The sequence below is a fragment of the Cyanistes caeruleus genome, chromosome 6 (assembly GCF_971803275.1).
Source record: "Cyanistes caeruleus chromosome 6, bCyaCae1.hap1.1, whole genome shotgun sequence".
NCBI lineage: Eukaryota > Metazoa > Chordata > Aves > Passeriformes > Paridae > Cyanistes > Cyanistes caeruleus.
The window spans coordinates 57,979,411-57,997,845 of NC_141706.1; the positions used below are offsets into that span (position 1 = coordinate 57,979,411).

Here is an 18,435-nt window from a genome sequence, read left to right on the forward strand (position 1 = left end):
TTGTCTGTTCTCCTGGATTCCCTCTTCTACATCCACTCTCTGTTTCACTCATTAATGCCATGAAGAAGCTGGGAGAGATGTGTATTCAAAGCTTTGAAACAGTGAGTAGTTCATAGTGAAGGGTGAGGTCTAAACTGTAGGTACAGTTCTGTGCAACTTGGAGGAAGAATTTGAGACTTCTGGAAACTTGGTTAAGATACGGACAGGTTGATTTGACTATTCTATTTGTTTGTAAATATTAGGAAACAAGCCCAAGAATTCTTGTATGTCGTGTACATTAGTGCAGACTTCTGTATAATTACTGATCCTTATTTTTAAATTTCTTTCCCTGGCAGCATAATTAATGGATTTGCCTTACCATTAAAAGAAGAGCACAAAATATTCCTATTGAAGGTTTTGTTACCATTGCACAAAGTGAAATCACTCAGTGTCTATCATCCACAGGTAAGTTTTGCTTGGTGTTATTCATATTAGTATTTAAGTAACCTTGCTTGAAGAGGTTGGCAGACTTGAGTAGGTCTGCTGTGAATTTTGTTCTAAGCCCCAAAACTACCCTGCTAACCAGCCTGGGGGAAATTACTTTAACACATATGCCTATAATGCTTGTCAATAGAAAAATAAAAAAACTACCTGTGTGTACAGTAATACCTTTTTAAAACCACTATAGTGTTTACAGATGAAACACATCTAGTAGATGGTTAATATGAGAGTTCTTAGTATTTATCAATACAGGATTCTTTATCTTCTTGTCTGCAATGTTTAGACATTAAAAAATTGCAGGAAAGTATGGTTTTAATGAATGGCATTTATAAACACTTTATTCTAAATTACATGAAGCAATTCAGCTAAATTCAGTTTGTTGGTGTTTTGAAAGGAATTGGGAATTTAGTAGGACATCATTATTTAATTCAATAGATCCTTATAGAAATACACAGAAAAAAAGGGGGATTCTGAATTGTATCGTACTTTTAAACCATCTGTATCTTTTCTGTGCAGAATTTAGTTCCATTCAGAATTTCTATAGGAGTGAGAAATCATACAGTGTGAGAGAAAATACAGTATTGTTGTGATATGCTGAAATTTTCTGTGAGAGATTGTTACACAACTTCTGGGTTTTTAATTTGAAAGTTCAATATTTATTATGTAGTTTGAGTATTCCCGAGTTCTAAGTACCATTTATTGGAATAAAATTACTAACAACTTGTATCTTTTAATACCTTTTCTATAATTAAAATTCTCTAGCAATGAGAAATGCTTGTAAGCATTTGCTTTGCATCATATCTTCAATGGCTTCTGTCAGTTGCTGTTGAAGTAATAGAATAAAATACCTCCCATTTCAAAATTTATTTTTTATTTTCTAATGCCATGAACAAAACCTGTAGGAGTGTGAACCGCAAGACCTTTGTATCTCAGCTAGAACAGATATCTGTGATCACCAGCTTTATTACTGACCTGAGACATATTGTTCTTTATCTGTTCCCTTTAATTCACAAACTAATTGTCCAAAACCTTCAGCTGGCTTGCATTGCTGTTCAGCATCAGTAAAAACAGGGTAGTGACATGGGGATGCCTCTTACATGTCCTGCTGAATGAAATGGAAAAGTAGTTCAAGTGGGTTTAGTGTGTGAAACACCGGAGTAGATAAAAATTCACATTGAAACAATGACAGATAGAAAGATTGGCTGCTAAAGACATACATGGAGAAAGTTAATTTTTGTGTTAAATCAAATTTACTTTAGAATAGGGAAGAACAGCAGCTGTAGTAATCTCAGCACATTCCTCAAATTACCATGGGGCGTTCCTCATAGGAATCATCAAAAAAAGGAAAGAATGGGGTCATCAGCTGGACTTCAATAAATGGAGAGTCTTTAGGAAGATGATTAAATAGTCTGAGATGAGCAGTGATCTCCCCACTTACTTTGGGATTGTTGGCTTCTGGAGTGAAAGGGATGGATACTTGACTATTTAGGCACAGGTGGACCAGTCTCATTTTCAGCATTGCAGTTGGTACATACTGTAATTCAGCCTCAGGTTGCATCTGCTTACATTGATAGGCATATAGTTATCATTAGTTGTGATATATAAAAAAATCCCAAGATTTACAGTGTTCAATGCACTTTTATCTAATTCAGGTTGTGAAATAGAAAACACTTAATCAATCAGCATGGGACACCAAAATGTTAGTGGAAAGCATTCTAGAGGTGAAGGTCATGACTTTTAAATCCCATATTTGAAAAGATGAAGTGTGGTGAAATGCAAAACACTAGGTCTGAAAAAAAACCATCAAGTCGTGTGTCTGTATTATAACACCGAAGAAGGTGAGGACAGACTTGCAAAGGTTGGAAAGAATTGCTAAAGCCTATTTAATTTACCCTTCTGTTTAAGTTGTCTGTTAAAAAGTAAGTTTTAAATTTTAAATTTTTTAAATTACAGAACAAACTTGTATTTTATTTGAAGCATTCAAAATTGTTCTTGACTTATGCTAGTGATTTCAAAATGCGTTCAGTTTCATAGTGAGAATTATAAAAACTCTTTTTCTTTTACTGAAGCTGGCGTACTGTGTAGTTCAGTTTTTAGAAAAGGACAGCACACTTACAGAACCGGTAAGTTTATTTTGCTATTATTACATATTTTGAACTATTAATATACATTACATCTGTAGACTGTTTAAGGAGGTTTGGGGAACAATTTATTTGTAACTGTTTATATTTGAGTCAAATATTAAACCATTTTGATCTATCAAATTCAGTTTTTTCCAACAGTTGTTTGGAATATCCAGAACTAATTAAAACATTAATAATATAGGTCTTACAAAGATTTTATTCTGCTTATTTTGTTCTGGCTGAGGAGATAGGAGACGGTAGATCCAGGAGCAGTTTAGTCAGAAATTAGCTTGCCTGAAGTGTTCTCTGGTGAGAGATGGATGTTATGATGGAACACAGGTTTCTGTGTTTCTGACACACAGCTACCTATTGGTGCAAGGGTTTTGAATCAGATCCTGTTCATGTCTACAAGCCTTGGACAAAGTCAGACTTTGGTCTGGCTGCACATAATTGCATAGATGAATAATTTTAACTGTCCTCTATAGTATCTAGTGGTTTGCTTCGTTACACCCATTATCAAGTAGGTAAGAACTAATCTGTTTAATCAGTGTATCAATAAAACAATTGCTGCTAACAAAATGCACATTATTAGATTATGACCATTTCCATTGTGAAATTAAACTGGGTTTCTTGAAACAAATGGAAGTAGGCACCTGAGCAAGAGTTATCTTCTAGCTGGAGCTTTTAATATTTAATAAGATAGCACATGTCATACATTCTATCATTTGTACTGCATGAGATCTTGTTTTCTTAGCGTTCTTCCAGACATCAGATAGGATATTGCATATTTCCTAGTAGAAATCTAAACTAATGTGCAACCAAGTTTGCTTCCTTTTTTGATGCCAAATTAGTATGTGATTACAACTTTCTTTAAAAACTTAGTACACACATCAGCAAAGTACTAAGTTCCTCTTCAAAGGATGCTGGTCCTTTGAAATTTAAATGCTTTGCTCCTCCTTATAATTACCACATGAGACTTTTTGAGATTTTTTTTTTTTATGTCTGTGTATATTAACCAAGGCTTCATTGAGGACATAATGTCTGCTTTCATGATTAAATAATACATATGTGAAAGAAGCGCTCATTTGTCTAAGTTGTCTTATCAGTGACGATGTTAAATGTTGCTTACAGCTTTTATATTTAAAAATCATAGAATCAAAAAATGGTGTTTTGAGTGTTCATGGTTTGATAGGTAAGCAAGCTAGGTAAATAATGTATTAATCATGGGGAAAGTTAAGACTAAGGTTATAGTAAGATGGCCAAATCAAACTTTAAGAGTAATGTATCTGGAGTAGTTGGTCACCTGTCAATTCAGACATTTATAGTAAATACTTTGTTAAAATATATTGATAGAATTTAATTGCTCGTGTTTTGGATTACATCCCTGAAAAGGAAGAGATTTAAGGTAAAGACTGCTGTCACTTAAGTGGCAAGTCATTTTCCTGATAATGTAGTGGCAAATTTGCACTTTGATCATATTAAGTTAGATGTTAGGTTTTTTCTCTAGTATTTTGATTATTATTTTTGAACATGTCTTTTAGATGTATAACTTAATTTCCTGAAGAAGTGAGTTTAGATCAATCTACGGTTATTTCTGTGATGCTGAACCATGTCTAATCACTACTGCTATATGGGACAAGAAATCAAGAGTTTTGTGTTCTGACTAAAATACCAGGCTTATTAAGGCATTATAATTCAGTTCAAGGTAAAGTGAAATTATCACAAAATTATCTTTCTCTCTGTAGGTGGTAATGGCACTGCTGAAATACTGGCCAAAGACTCACAGTCCAAAAGAAGTCATGTTTTTAAATGAACTAGAAGAAATTTTAGATGTTATTGAACCATCTGAATTTGTTAAAGTTATGGAACCTCTCTTCAGACAGCTAGCCAAATGTGTGTCCAGCCCACACTTTCAGGTCTGTATTTACTACATGTACAATGATACCAGAATTTTCGTAAAGCAGACGTGCAATGTATTATTCACCATAGTGAATTTTACTTGTTGCAAAGAAGTCTTCAATTCTGTGTCAAGTTGCAGGGATCCAAACATTACTATTTATTTTCAAATGTGCATTCATCTTGGGTGATTCACTTCAGTGTTATGCTTAAGATAAAAAAGCTGAAAAACTCAGTATTTTCAGAAGTACGTGAACCCTTCCAGTACAATGTTTGCATTTCATTACTTGTAATACAAGTTCTGCAAATGCTTGTTCTTTTGGAAAATATTTCTTTTCTTGAATTTCAGAGTTCTTGGGTTGTAGATTGAATCATGTCCCTAGCAAGGAAAAAAACAGTTTTTCTGTCTCTCTTTTCATCAGCTCCATGACTCTCATTAGCACTAAAAAATCCAAGTCTGAGTTGCAACTTTTCTTACCTTTCCCTTATATTTGCCAAATGTTTTAATTATTTGCTCTGTGAGAGATTGAAGAAGTGTTCCTTTTTTCGTGTTGTCTTAGGTTGCAGAGCGAGCATTATACTACTGGAATAATGAATATATTATGAGTTTAATTAGTGATAATGCAGCAAAGATTTTACCCATCATGTTTCCATCCTTGTACCGGAATTCAAAGACGCATTGGAATAAGTAAGAAACACTTGTACAAATATCTGTTACTTCACTTATGTGTAGTTCTAGGTTTAAGACTTCAGATCTGTGAGTTGCTAGTTTAACAGTGTTGAGCTGTTTATTCTATGACATTGAAGTTGCTGGATAAAGAGACTTCCGTTGTCAATTTTTAGGAAGTATTAAGAACTGTGGAAGATAGTTTTTCCTGTTTTAATTAAACAAGAAAGAGTGTTTTAGTGCATATAATCTATGATATTCTTCTATAAATATGGAATAAATTTGGCATTCACCTGTAGTTCAGATATTTCTAAAGACTAACTTCGATTTCTGATCACTAACCTATTTACTGATTTGCATTTCTTCTGCATTCTAGTGAAATGTCTTGTAGATCAGATAATTTTTTCCCCTTCTTTTTATTTTCTTTTTGTTTACTGCCTTTTTTTCTTCTTTCTCCATTGATTATTTCAATTTTTTCCCCCACAATAACGTAGTACTTGCGCATGAAAACAGTCCTGGTCAGTTCCCTTCTGCAGCTGTTCCATTGTAAAGTGCCTCTTTATTTGAGCCATTGTGCAACTGCTGGAATGGTGACAGTATCCCAGTCTGGCTCTAGCTGTGAATTGAGGGCTGCTGATGGGCTGGCCAAGAATGAGTAATCAGTCTGCAATTAAGCACTGGGAAAGAAATGGAAAATAAAATGATGTTAAAATGGTTGCTTACTGTCGCTGGGTGCAAGCAGTAACAATTAATGTACTCATTAATAAAATTCCGATTCAGTGATGCAATTGTACATAGTAAATGTGGGTTGTTGTTGGTTGGTTTTTTCTGACATTCAAGGTCATGCATTCATTTTATTCTGAGCAAAAGTCATGCTACTCAGTACAGCTGCACTCTTACTTGTAATTCCATATACAATACAAAGTAATCATTTAACAGATTGCTTTTTGAGCAGCAGTACATTATAGCCTGGAACTGTAAATTAATCTGTAAAAATGCCTCATAAAGCAGATTGGTTTTGTGTAATTTTTGTGACATTTTCAACTTTACTTTTCTAACACATTTCTAAAGATTTCTGGCATAATTGTTTTTGCTGTGTGGCAGTTTTCAAAAGGAATGGGGTCTTTTTTACACTCCTTTTAATCACTAACTCTTTTTTTCTTGAATTTATCAGTTGCCAGTGAGTTACTTACATCAAGATCTTTAATGACATACTGCATTTTCTCTAATAACTGTTATAGATTAGTGTCAGCTACTAAATTTCACAACTAGCCCTGTTGTTACACATAGTGTTAAGAGTGAAGTTCAAATGTCAGAAGTAAGTGTTGACTAGTACTACAAATAAAAAAACTGCATTCAAAGTTGGTAATTCTAGTACTTGTGTTAGGGCTCTTGTGGGTAAATTGAAACTTCCACTAATTAATTTTGTTTCCACTTATTCTGAAATGATGTAATTTTCCAGTTATGTAGGCTATTGGCTACTGTTGACCAGAAAAAGTAGATTTCAAAGTTTAAAGTACTCTGAGTTTCAACCAGAAGTTTTACTTATAGGACAATACATGGCTTGATATACAATGCTCTGAAACTCTTCATGGAGATGAACCAAAAACTGTTCGATGACTGCACACAGCAATTTAAAGCAGAAAAACTGAAGTAAGTTTTCACGTCAGTGTGTGTGTCTGTTCTTGAGTAATTTGTTCAGAGTGCTTTAGCTCTGAAAAAACACTGTGTCATTAGTGGGAAGTTGCCCATTTGATTCCAGTACAGCAGTCTCAAAGTTGACTTGCTGAAACTGCTTCTTATATGTGAACTGAAAATCTTCTTAACAATAAGGTGTCTCATGTAGGCCTAGACCTAATACTTCTGGGGTTACCATCTTCCTAAAAACTTACGTTTTTGAGAGGGACACTGCTAATGGTGTAGCCCAGTGCAGAGGATCTGTTAAACAGTTTAGTTCACATCCTGTGTTTATTTTTGCATGCTTTATTTACCCAGTGTTACTTCCTTTCATGTTGTCACTCAGTTTGCCCCAAAATACTTTGCCAGTATTATTCAGCACTGCATTGTGTGTTAGCATATATTCATATTATTATAAAAGTTACCTGAAATCAAGTTGTTATTCTACTGTAGTGCAAGTCTCTAGTACAGATTTTATTTGATGGAAGAATCCTGCTAAAATGAGATAGAAAAGTCAGAAGTATTAATGGTTTGGGTCTCATTTTAGGGGCTGGAAGCAATTAATAGGTACTGAAAATATCTGAATTTGAATTTTACTTTAAATTTCAAATTTAACAGGGATTCTTTCAAGTAGTGCTTCAGATTAGACACCTATTTTAAACTGATATACTGGAAGTAGCACAAATTCTCAATGTAGATTGATTTGTCCAAGTTTTGAAGTTCCTTGTTAGAATTCAAGAAGAAATGAGCTTGTACTGTAACAAATTCTTAAGGTGTGTATTTATAGATGAAAAAATGTGAATATTAGCTCTTCAATAAAAGACTGTAATTCTCTTTTCCCTCATTGCAAGTAAGTGGAACCCCTTTTAAATGAGAAATCAAATATTTTCTTCTCTGATTTTTGGAAATTTTTTGGGTGATGTTCTGAGTGTGAACTGAAGCAGAGTGCTGAGCGATGAGCTGGTAACACCAAAACCAAAATAAAAATCTCCCACCATATAAGAATTGAAAAGTGGGATGGTTAAAGGGTTCCTACTTCCCATCTTGTATTAACTTAATTGAGAGCTGGAGGCAAAATGTGTATCTGCTTGGATATAACTACTCTTCCTTTTTTTTTCTTGAAATTTGGATCATCTGCTCTGTGCACTGAGAGCATTTTTAGCACTCTTAAAAGTCTTTAAAAACTTAAAAAACTCTTGAAATTCTTTTAAATTCTACCAGCCGTCAAAGACAGGTGATCATTCTAGTCTCTGCAAGATGTTTATTTGTAAGAAAGAACCTAAAACAAACCCTAGACTTTACATTTTAAAATTCCATTATGCATAAGAAGACAAACTTTTTCTACTTTATTTAAAAAACAAAAAAAAGGCATTTTTGTCATCCCTCTGGGCTTGTTACTCCCTAGAATGAGCATGGTTTTGTTGGGTACTTCTCTGTTAGAGTTCAGTTCAAAATGTCTCTGGTGCCTTTTCCTTTACCTTACCTGAAGCCATTGGGCTGACAAGTAAAAATCTCTGCCCTTTTCATTTTCAGTTCTGGACTTTTTATTTACCAATATAGAATTTGAATTATTATAAATAAAACAAAAATATGCTTTCAGCCTAGATCAAACCTTCTTTCTGTTTTAATTTTTACTTTTAGCAATGTACACGTTCTAAAGATGGTGTCAGCCAGTTTGTTGCTTTCATGAGAAAATCTTGAGGTTTTTCCCTTTTAATGTTGATTTGAAATCATACAGTATTGATCTGATGCAAATTATCCTCAACAGTGGTGTTTTGGGCTGTAGACTCAAACAGGTCTAGCTAAATAATTTATTTTGTTCAATTCTTTTACTTCTCTATGATTTTTTTTCAGAGAGAAGCTAAAGTTGAAGGAACGGGAAGAAGCATGGGTTAAAATAGAAAATCTAGCCAAATCAAATCCCCAGGTACTTAGAAAAGATTAACATGATCATGTTTAAATACTCTAATTTTGTTAAATATCAGTGGGGAAAGCAGGTCTGACTGATCATGGAAATAAAGGAATTTCACCAACTGTATTATGAAAGATACACAATAAAAGTACTTTTCAAATTTGTAACCTTTCTCTTGTGCAAGTAATTATTTTTTTAAAAAAAGGCTTCTGAAAAGTATGATATGAAGTACTTTTTCCTTTCCTTATAATAGGACTTATACCATATTGCGGTTTGACAAGTTATTGTGCAAAATTATGGAAAAATATAGAGAGGCCATAATTGGTTTCTCTTGAAAAGCTGTTTTGCAAATAATATATTACGAAAGAGATCTTTCTGCAAACTGTGAGTTTTGACTGGTCAGTTTTCCTTTGTGTCAAATGGATTCAAATAATGTATGTTCTTGTCTGATGCATTCATTCTTATACTTGCACTGGGCCAGTCTGCTGGTGAACCTGCTCCTCAGGCCTTTCCTAAAGGGAAACATCCTGTCCGGCATTACTTGATATGACTCGAATTCTGATAAAGAAACAAATGTCCTTTAGACTGTTCATTGCATTTTGAAATTACGGGAGAAGGAAATGGTTTGGCTTGGGTTCCCCACCCCCATCCCCTTCATTTGCTTGGAGATTGCTGCCAGTTTTCCTTTGTCTCAATCATGTAGTTTTCTGCTATGAACAATTTAAATTACTTTGCAGCCAGAATTTTATTATACTGTAGCAAGAAACTTAATGTGTATTTCCAACTGTATATTTCCAACACCATCTAGATGAGTTTAAAGTGGTGGAAGAGGGAGAAATGATACTCTGTAAACAGAAGTGGGACACTTTCTGATCTCAGTGCTATTTTAAAACAGAAAGTATGAGGTAATCTCTTTCCCTAAGAAGAGGAAATTCATAAATGGTTTTTTCCTCTTGGGTCATTCGTCAGGGAACAATTACTAAAATGCTTAAGTAAAATCTATTAAAATTAATAAAATGTCAGTTGACAACAGATCAGTTAAATTAATCAAAAAGGGCTATTCATATGAATGCAATAATTGTCTTTAAGTGACAAAATATTTCTCTAATGACACAAGTTATACAAAAGCCTTGCTTGAAGAGTGCTTGATATACATGGTCATTTGCTATCACAAAAGGTTAGCTATTACATGTTTGGCTAAAAAAGTGGATTGGGTTGTGGAAAAATTCAGAGTTCTGCAGTACCAATTTCCTTTTTTTTCCAAGGAACTTCCTGTAAATACATTTTCTGATACCAGTTAACACCACCTGTATGTTCTGCAGTCTGCTTGAAGAAAGCTAATAGTTGGAAGAAATTTAAAATAAAAATTACTGAATGCACTGAATTGACATAAGGATATAAATGCTTTTAATGCTCTAGATAATGGATTTTTAGGAGGTTTTTTTTTTCCTGGAATGTCTGTTAACTTTTTAATTTGTCTAATGACTGATGATTCTTCTTGTTCAGAGCTGTTCCTGATTCTGCCTGTCACAAAAGTACAATTTAAGATTTTAAGTCATTATATTGGTTAAATCCTTGCTTTGAGGGTGTTTTTTTAATTTATTCTCATCTACATTAAGTTATTGGTACACTCAGATACCAAAATATTTATGAGGAAAATCTGATGAAAACGTCTGTGTGTGCATGTAAATAAGTTCTGAACTCAAAACTATATACCCTTCATCTAAATTAAAATAAGATCTGACATACTGAGATTATTGGACAACAAATATTCTAATTAATAAAATATTTTTATAATTGTTCCACTTTCCAAAGACAGAAAAGTTTAATATTTTGCTTTGAAATTATATTAACTGTATATTAGGTAAGTTTGGTCTTCTAACAGTGTATTTTCTCTTCCAATACAAAATTACATCAGCAAATGAAATGATTGTGTATGGATTACTACATTGTTCACAGAACACTTCACCCTTATATTAATAAGGTTCCAGATAACTGATTGCCAGAGTAGACATGCAATACTGACAGAATCTAAGTATTTGAAAATTGAGTCTCAAATAATCAAACTTTTTTTTTTTTTTTTAATGCTAACTGCATTTTTCAGCAGCGTATTTTTGCCAAGTGTGAAAGTGTTAGAGTTCCCTTCTAAAATCTATTACTTAGTCCCTGGATGCATAAAATATTGAAGCTAGTCTCAGATAACTAGTCATATTATTCAAATGCTCAAATACACTCCTAGTATTTAGTTATTATGACTAAGAATGATTATTTTAACGTTTTGCATTTTATTAGTACCCAACATACAGTGACACGAGTTTGCTGAACAGTCCTGTTGCAATGGAAACAGACGGGCCTTTAATTGAAGATTTGCAGACGCTGAAAAAGACAGTGAAAGAAGAGGCTTGTCAGGTAAAGCCTTGTGAAGATAACAAAGTATTCCAGTTTATGAGCTAATGTGTTTAAGTGATTCTTAATCAAAAACTTGACTTGTATTTTCGGCCCAGTAACCATTTGTTCTGTAGTAATACACTTCATCAGGGCTGCTACTTTCAAGTGATAGCGTAGCAGCCAAAAATAGTGTTATGTTTCTAATGCCTGTGAATATGTCATGTAGTCTCTTTTAAGGGTTCTTCTCAGAAACTTTGTTTTTATTTTCACTTAGGAATAACTTTTTTGTGTCATGAGAACAATGATGATGCTTTAAGGATAGTGAGAGCTATAGCTAAAATCTACAACATCATGTTCTAGTCTCTATATAAGTGTTTTGATTTTTCATAAGAAAAGCTTGTCAGTGCTAGAATCTGACAATATTTTACACATTTTTATTTGTTATTCAGAGCCTTCATAGTGGTTAAAGCTCTTGTGTTTTTTAAAAAAAAAATATGTAAAGTGCCCACTCCTGGGTCTCCTTCCTCAGTCCACCATCTGTCAGGTTCCATTACCCACTGCAGGGTGACAGCTCTCAAGGTCATTTCCATCTTTCTGTCTTCAGCTAATGCTCAGTAATATTCATGTCTCTTTAATTTAACATCTCTTAAGTGGAATTATAATGCCCATGTTCAGACTAGAGATTTCAACTTGAAGCTGGTTGAAAATGGAGAGATGCCAGGTTACATTGCAGCATCACTAAGATTTCTGGAAGGAATATGTGCTATATAGTACTATAAATCTGTCTAAATCCAGCTAAGTCTAAGACTGTAGAAATGGACCCAGGAAAAAACAGTCGAGTTTGGAGATAAAGTCTGTTAACTTGAACCAATGTATTCAATAAGACATTTATAAAAATAAGCATGTGGTCAACCTAACCTCCTGAATTTCTGTGTTAAAATTCCAGTGTCATCCTGCAATATTATCTTTTCCTTATTATTTGTTATGTGGCATTTTGAGTGAAGATTTGAGTTAAAAGAAATGCTGGAATACCTCTAAGACACACTCAGGGATTGCTGTTATTTAAACACTTATATATGTTGTAGATCCCTGTGTATTACATGTAAATCTTTGTGGCTGAATTACATCCCTCACCAGGACAATGAACAAGAGTAGCATGAACAAGGGAATGATGGATAGAGCTAGTCCATGAGGAGCACTGGGCTGAATAAACTTTCTTAACCTCTGCCTTTCTTCATACCTTGGATAGCGTAGCCAGGCCCACTTGAGGGAGAAAGGGGCCTCCTTTCACTTGCTTCAGAGCCTAAAACCAGTTCTAATGGAGAAAGGTACATACAAAATTATTTAGAAAAATGAGTACTGCTTAATTTATAGTTGTGTTGATCATAGTGTCCATCTTTGACTGGGCTATTTCCTAGTACTTAACTATTTTCTTAGGGTTTATGAGACCATGGTTCACTTTCTGTCCTGGCCAGAGAGCATTAAAATTCCTACTTCATAAGTCGTGAGTGCTCCAATGGGACAGGAAGTTAAGAACAAAATTCCCAGTCCCAGCTGCTTGGAAGTTTGAAGATTTGGGCCAGTATTATACAATATAAAAGACAGAAGCAGTAATGTCAGCCCAGACTAAAACCAAGGACTCTCATTTAGGTTTTACCTGTGTTTCTACAAAGAATTCAGCTTCATGAGCTATAAAGTTTGGGCTACATACAGATTCATTGGTGGCTTTCCAGTTGGAAAACTACTGCGTCATATCCCTATGAGTGAGCTTGATTTCCCAGCTTCCACGATTGTAAGGAAGGGTGGAGACCTAAAAAATGAAACTAATGGAAAATAAACAAGTGGTAAAGAAAATTCTGAAAGTTAAGTTGGAACCCCTCAAGTGTTCCACGGCTATCTCTCCCAAGTGCATGCTTTCTTCCCTTTCCTGGCTCACAAAGTGTGCAAAAAGCGAGATGACTAAAATATGATAAGCCAAGTTTTCAAAGAGAAAGATCCTGTCCTAGCAGAGCTCATAGAATGTCTTAAATCAGGAATTATTAGTAGTATTATTAGTATAAAAACTAAGCCTGCAAGAGAATGGGTAAGAATGGATCACCAGGCAGAAAAAGATTTGATTAAGGATTAGGGTATTGCAGAAAGCAGGTGTAGCGGGTAGCATTCCTGCATCAGTCTTTGAGAAGACACTGGGCAGACAATTAATATATCCCTTGCGAAGTATCATCAGCAGTTGATGTTAAAACAAGATCTCTATGGTTATCAGTTGAGAAAAAAAAAGAGCACTCAAGAGGTCAGCTTTGTTTCTTAAATTAAACTTCAGAAATGAGAAACTACGTAAAGATCTGTATAGTTTCAGTGAAAGTAAGGTTTATTCCAGAAGCTAGCAATGTAGCAGAATGTTCCTATTGAAGAGGTCAGGAAAGTAGATCAGGAATTTTTTTCTGTGTGAGACTAACGTGAGCATTTTTAGTGAGTGCTCTGCCACAATAAAATTGGACCACTGTGACTTAATAACTTTGAACATGCCAATAAATAAATGGCTAAGTAAACACCAGGCAGGTTTTTTTTAAGGATTTGTTTCTAGGGGGAAAAAAAAATAAACAAGCAAATTAGGGTATGAAGTTGAAAGCTACTTTGTTAGGAATTTTGTCTGGTTTTGAGAGAGCATTGGAGAACAGCAGTGATGTCATGATAGCTTAGAATTTCATGGTTGTTTCTAGTTTTCCTCTTCGCAAAAAAATTGATTTTAATACTTGGAACTGCATACCTTGTAGGGTAAGGAGGAGAAAGTATAAACTTCTTTCCAGATGTTTTTATTTCTTTTCCGCTAAATGAGCATACTGATGTGTAAGAAGTACTCTTAGGTAATGTTTACTAATTAGTATGTTTGGCTGACTTTGTTCTATTTTTATTTCAGGCACAAAAAGATCAGAAAAAAGATCGTCCTCTTGTGCGACGCAAGTCAGAACTGCCTCAGGATATCTATACCATGAAAGCCTTGGAATCACATTGCAGAGCTGATGAATTAATATCACATGATGGGCATTAAACTATTACAGTGAAATATTATTTTGGAGGAAAAGTTTTTTTTTTCTGGACTCAGTTCTACAGTAGAACTTAATTTTTTGTGCCATACCAATCAGTTACACACCAAGTCAAAGCTTTCTTCAACCCATTTCTGTAGGCAATAACTTAATAGAGTATGCAGCTCAAGATTAGTAGTTCAAACAATGGTAAATTACCCAGTTCCATTTGCAGAATATTGGGTTGACTATAATCAAGTGGACACAATTTCCTGGAGGTGTTGTCATAGTACCAACCAGCTGTTAAGATGCAGTTTTTATAGTCGTATTTGAGAAAAGCATTCTATAATCTTTCCATCTAAATAAGTGAATGACCAAAAGTTGGTACTAATGATAAACGTGTGTTTTCAAAAGTAAAATTATTTCAAATACAAGTATTAAACTTTTTCTAGGATTTCTCAGCTTTACAGTTGTTTCAACATTATTGCTGTCTTGTTATATACCAGCAGTTTTGAAAATACAATTATTCTTTCGTATTCTAAAACATGGCTTACAAACTGGTAACGTTCATGACAATCCTCAGTCATCATTCCTTTCTAAGAATTCTGTAAATTCGTTTCTCTTTTACTTAGGATAAAGATATATATATCTATATATACCACATCCTAATACTTTATGTAGATTTAAAGCCATATCTTCCAGTCTTTAGTGTATAATATGGCACCAGTATTCCAGGTATGAACTGGTAGAAGAATTTTTCCTAAAAAGAAAATTTGTTTACTATGACTGGGAATAGACTGAATATAAAATTTCATTTTAAGTTTTTTCAAGTCAATAAAGTAACTCTTTCACTGTTTTCTCCCTTATCTGAGCTTTTAATACTCAGCATTTTTCTTGGGCTCTAGGAGTTCAGTATTCTGTGGCAGATACTATGTGTGATTTCAGTTGCATTAGTTTTTATCTGAAAGATGAACACAACATCATAAGCTTAGTAAAATTTTAAAAAAACAAAAAAAACTGCTTCTTTTTCAATGAGTCTAAGAGCTGAGGAGATCGTGACCATAATTTTACCGTGAAAATATTTTTGTTGTTGTTGTAAAGAGCACATGTGCTGCAAATACACCTCACAAGTGAACTGAAAATGCATCTGAGTTGCTGATGATCTTCAAATGCTGCTATATATTCCACAAGATTACTTGCATGTAATGAGCTTTTTGTTGTAGATGGAAAAGCACGGGAGGAAAAATCTCTTTAAAAATATAGTGCTTTGTCTTCAATATTTGATTTCTCTCAGGGTGGCCAGTATTTTGACTTACTTATCCTGCTTACAAGCTGTTTGAAATGTGTTCTGCTATTCTAAATGGGTGATTAGTTTCTTTTGTCTCTGGCAGTAACATGATATAACTTAATGTTTAATGTCTTGATGCATAAAGAGATAAAAAAATGTGGCTTCTTTAAAAATAGTTTTGTTTTACTTTTTAAGGAAGTATGACATCTCCTGCATCCATAAAAAAAATATTCTCAAAGCAGACATTCATAGTAACCTTGTGCAGATGTAGTGCCTGCTGTTTGTTGGTTGCATTTAACATTCAATTTCCAATATTTGTTACATTGTCTATTGGAAGAAAATTGTGAGTGGTAAATATTGGCTTACAACAACTAAATTTAAAGACCAACCCAACCTTTAAGTGGAATGTCCACTGTGTCTGAGAACATTTCCTGTAAAACTTGAAAAAGAAAATGCTTTACCATTAGGATAAACTACATAAAAACAGTTTAAAGATGCCTTCTACTTTTGAGGGGAAAAGGGTGCTTTTTTAATTGTGTAAAGCAACATCTATGTATTTTGATATACCATTGTTTGAACTTCCATCTTTAGCTGGTAGATTCAGTTACCTTTGATTTGGGTGTTCAGTATGTCTGTGCAAGAGATTGCTGAAAGGAATTATTCTTATGTTATCCAAGTGGGGGGGGAAAACCCAACTGTATATCAGTGTTTGATTGACTGTGTGATACTCAACGTATAAGAACATCTTTCACTGTCTAGATTTTATTTTTCTTCTTTACTGAAGATAAACACTCACCAAAAAGGGAAGCATTGTGGTAATTTAGACACTTCAAGTTCTCTATAAAGGCATATTTGAAATTTTGGGCCACTGAACATTTGCTTAGGCAATATTCCAAAATCTTATCACCACTAATCGTTTAGCATGTTTGTTTTCAATATTTATATATTTCGTATAATCTTGTACTAAACAATTCTAAAACTAATACATCCAAAATAAAAAGAAAAATTAAAGTAGAATTTTGGTGACTGTTGTTCTTCATAAAGTTCTGTCTGATACCTTCCCCCATTTTCCAAAATTACACCTGTACATCAGGAATGTCAAAAGTAATATTACAAGTGTCTTTTTAGTGTGGCTTTAGTATGGCTTCATTTTAATATTGTACATACATTGTACCTTGTTTTATGGTAATAAGTAATAAAAATGTAGACTTCATATTTTGTACAGAATCGTCCTATGTACAGAATAAAAAGTTACTAGAAACAGCAAAAATAGGTAAGTGGCACAATTATTTTTCATTAGACAGTATCTGTAACATTATATGTTAGTGGAATGTTAAGTTCAAATGTACCTACATATTTTTTAACATTTTGTAATTCAGTTTTTTGTTCTGGCATTGTTTCTGAAGAACTTCATACACCTGCCATTTGATATGCTTTTATCTAATTTTAAAACTTAAAAAAAAAGGTGTATTATATGGACAAATAAAGAACATGTGAATTTTACTTGCTCATCATGAAACTAAGTTTAACACAAGGTGTTTGGGGATATGTTCAGATTATCACTGCTAGCAGAATCATCTGCACAAATTAACTTCATAAATTTCACAAAAGCAAAAACTACAGAAAGGCCATTAGGTTAAAAAAAAAAAAATAGTTGAAATTCAGTATAAAAAGCAGACTTTACCTGTAGAACAGCAGTCAGTACTAAAATTTGGTAATACTTCAATCTAACAAATATTAAAAGTGCATCTTTCATACCATAGAATTTTCTTCAGTAACATTTGTGTATTGACAGGCTTCAAGCAAAGTAGCCATGAAATCTGGGATTATATTGTGGCACTCAATACATAATCAGGTGGCAAGGATATAGGGAAAAACTGAAGTATGCTGTAAAAGTTGTCTTCCCTCTGCAATCCGTAGAAATCCTCAAAAGAAGTAAGGAAATTAATCCCATAAAGCTGACATTCAGTAATTGGGGGAGTTGGAAGGGGTGTTAGGGAGGTTGAACCTGGGATCAAGAGCCGAGTACTGGCTTGAGTTATAAGATTTGAGTTACAAGTTAGGTCTTTGTGTAGTGAAAGAAAGAGTGTTGTGCATGAGCTGAGTAGTAAACTCAACAAATCATGAATGAAAAACAAGATACTGAAAAAACTGAGGATCCCATTATTCACTCCTGGAAATCAGGGTTAAATATATCTCAAAATACAATGTTTTAAAATACTGACAGCAATGACATTTTTTTCCATATAAATACTTCAGTGGGTTGCCAGCTTTTTCAGGAAATGACCTTTAATTCTTTCCCTCTATGGGTATTAGTCTCAGAGGCTTTGACCAGCAGCCTTTTTTGGCATTGCTTTCATGGTTTGGCTTTGCAGAACTGGAAAGGAAGGTGCTAGTGTAGCATATATTGCTTGTGTTCGGGAATGTGTTCATTTCCTTTATGCACCTCAGAATCATACTTAATGGAGATAGCTGTGATTTCAGGTTATCCCAGTGTTCTGGATCCCTTTATGGGCCACCCACCTAAAACTGGAGCGCTTTTGCCCATTGGATCTTGTCCTTACTGTGCACAGTGATTGTGGAGATTCTGACTGTGTATAGCTAATTAAAAAATGCCATACTAATTACCATACCACTGTCTCCCTGGATTATAGTTTCTTTTCTATGAGGAGATGTGGCTTGAGCCCTTTACTTTATGAAATAAAACTTAGATGTAGTTAAACATTTTGTATGAACAAATTCCCAAGGGAGAATTCACTGTGGAGTAAGAAGAAGGCAGTGCATTATTCCCTCCTCACCTCACTGAAGAGCAGCAGGGCTGCAGCAGGCTCTCGCTGGGGCCAGGCACGTGGGGACTGCATTGGGAAGGTTTGTAAGCAGTGACCCTGTGGTGAGGAGGGAAGAGGGCAGTCACATAATTGCCTTGAGTTATTTTAGCTGTTTTTGTGATCCAAAAAACCACACTGAGAGGATTCATGCTA

At 34.2% G+C, this 18,435-nt stretch overlaps 1 protein-coding gene across 7 annotated transcripts in view; it reads left to right on the plus strand.

The window, feature by feature from the left end:
• The window catches only part of PPP2R5C (protein phosphatase 2 regulatory subunit B'gamma), a 76,635-nt gene extending 59,678 nt beyond the window's left edge, over positions 1-16,957 (plus strand). For 6 of the 7 annotated variants that reach the window (XM_086892135.1, XM_086892139.1, XM_086892138.1 and 3 more), the window contains 8 exons: positions 336-444; positions 2,550-2,603; positions 4,349-4,519; positions 5,060-5,187; positions 6,718-6,819; positions 8,698-8,770; positions 11,048-11,164; positions 14,061-16,957. In XM_086892135.1, coding sequence (XP_086748261.1) covers positions 336-444; positions 2,550-2,603; positions 4,349-4,519; positions 5,060-5,187; positions 6,718-6,819; positions 8,698-8,770; positions 11,048-11,164; positions 14,061-14,192 — 886 coding nt within the window. In that variant the 3' untranslated portion in view covers positions 14,193-16,957. Of the gene's footprint in view, positions 1-335; positions 445-2,549; positions 2,604-4,348; positions 4,520-5,059; positions 5,188-6,717; positions 6,820-8,697; positions 8,771-11,047; positions 11,165-12,392; positions 12,507-14,060 lie in introns of those variants that run through there. The other variant, XM_086892134.1, reaches the window with a different exon arrangement.
• Positions 16,958-18,435: the final 1,478 nt, after the last annotated feature.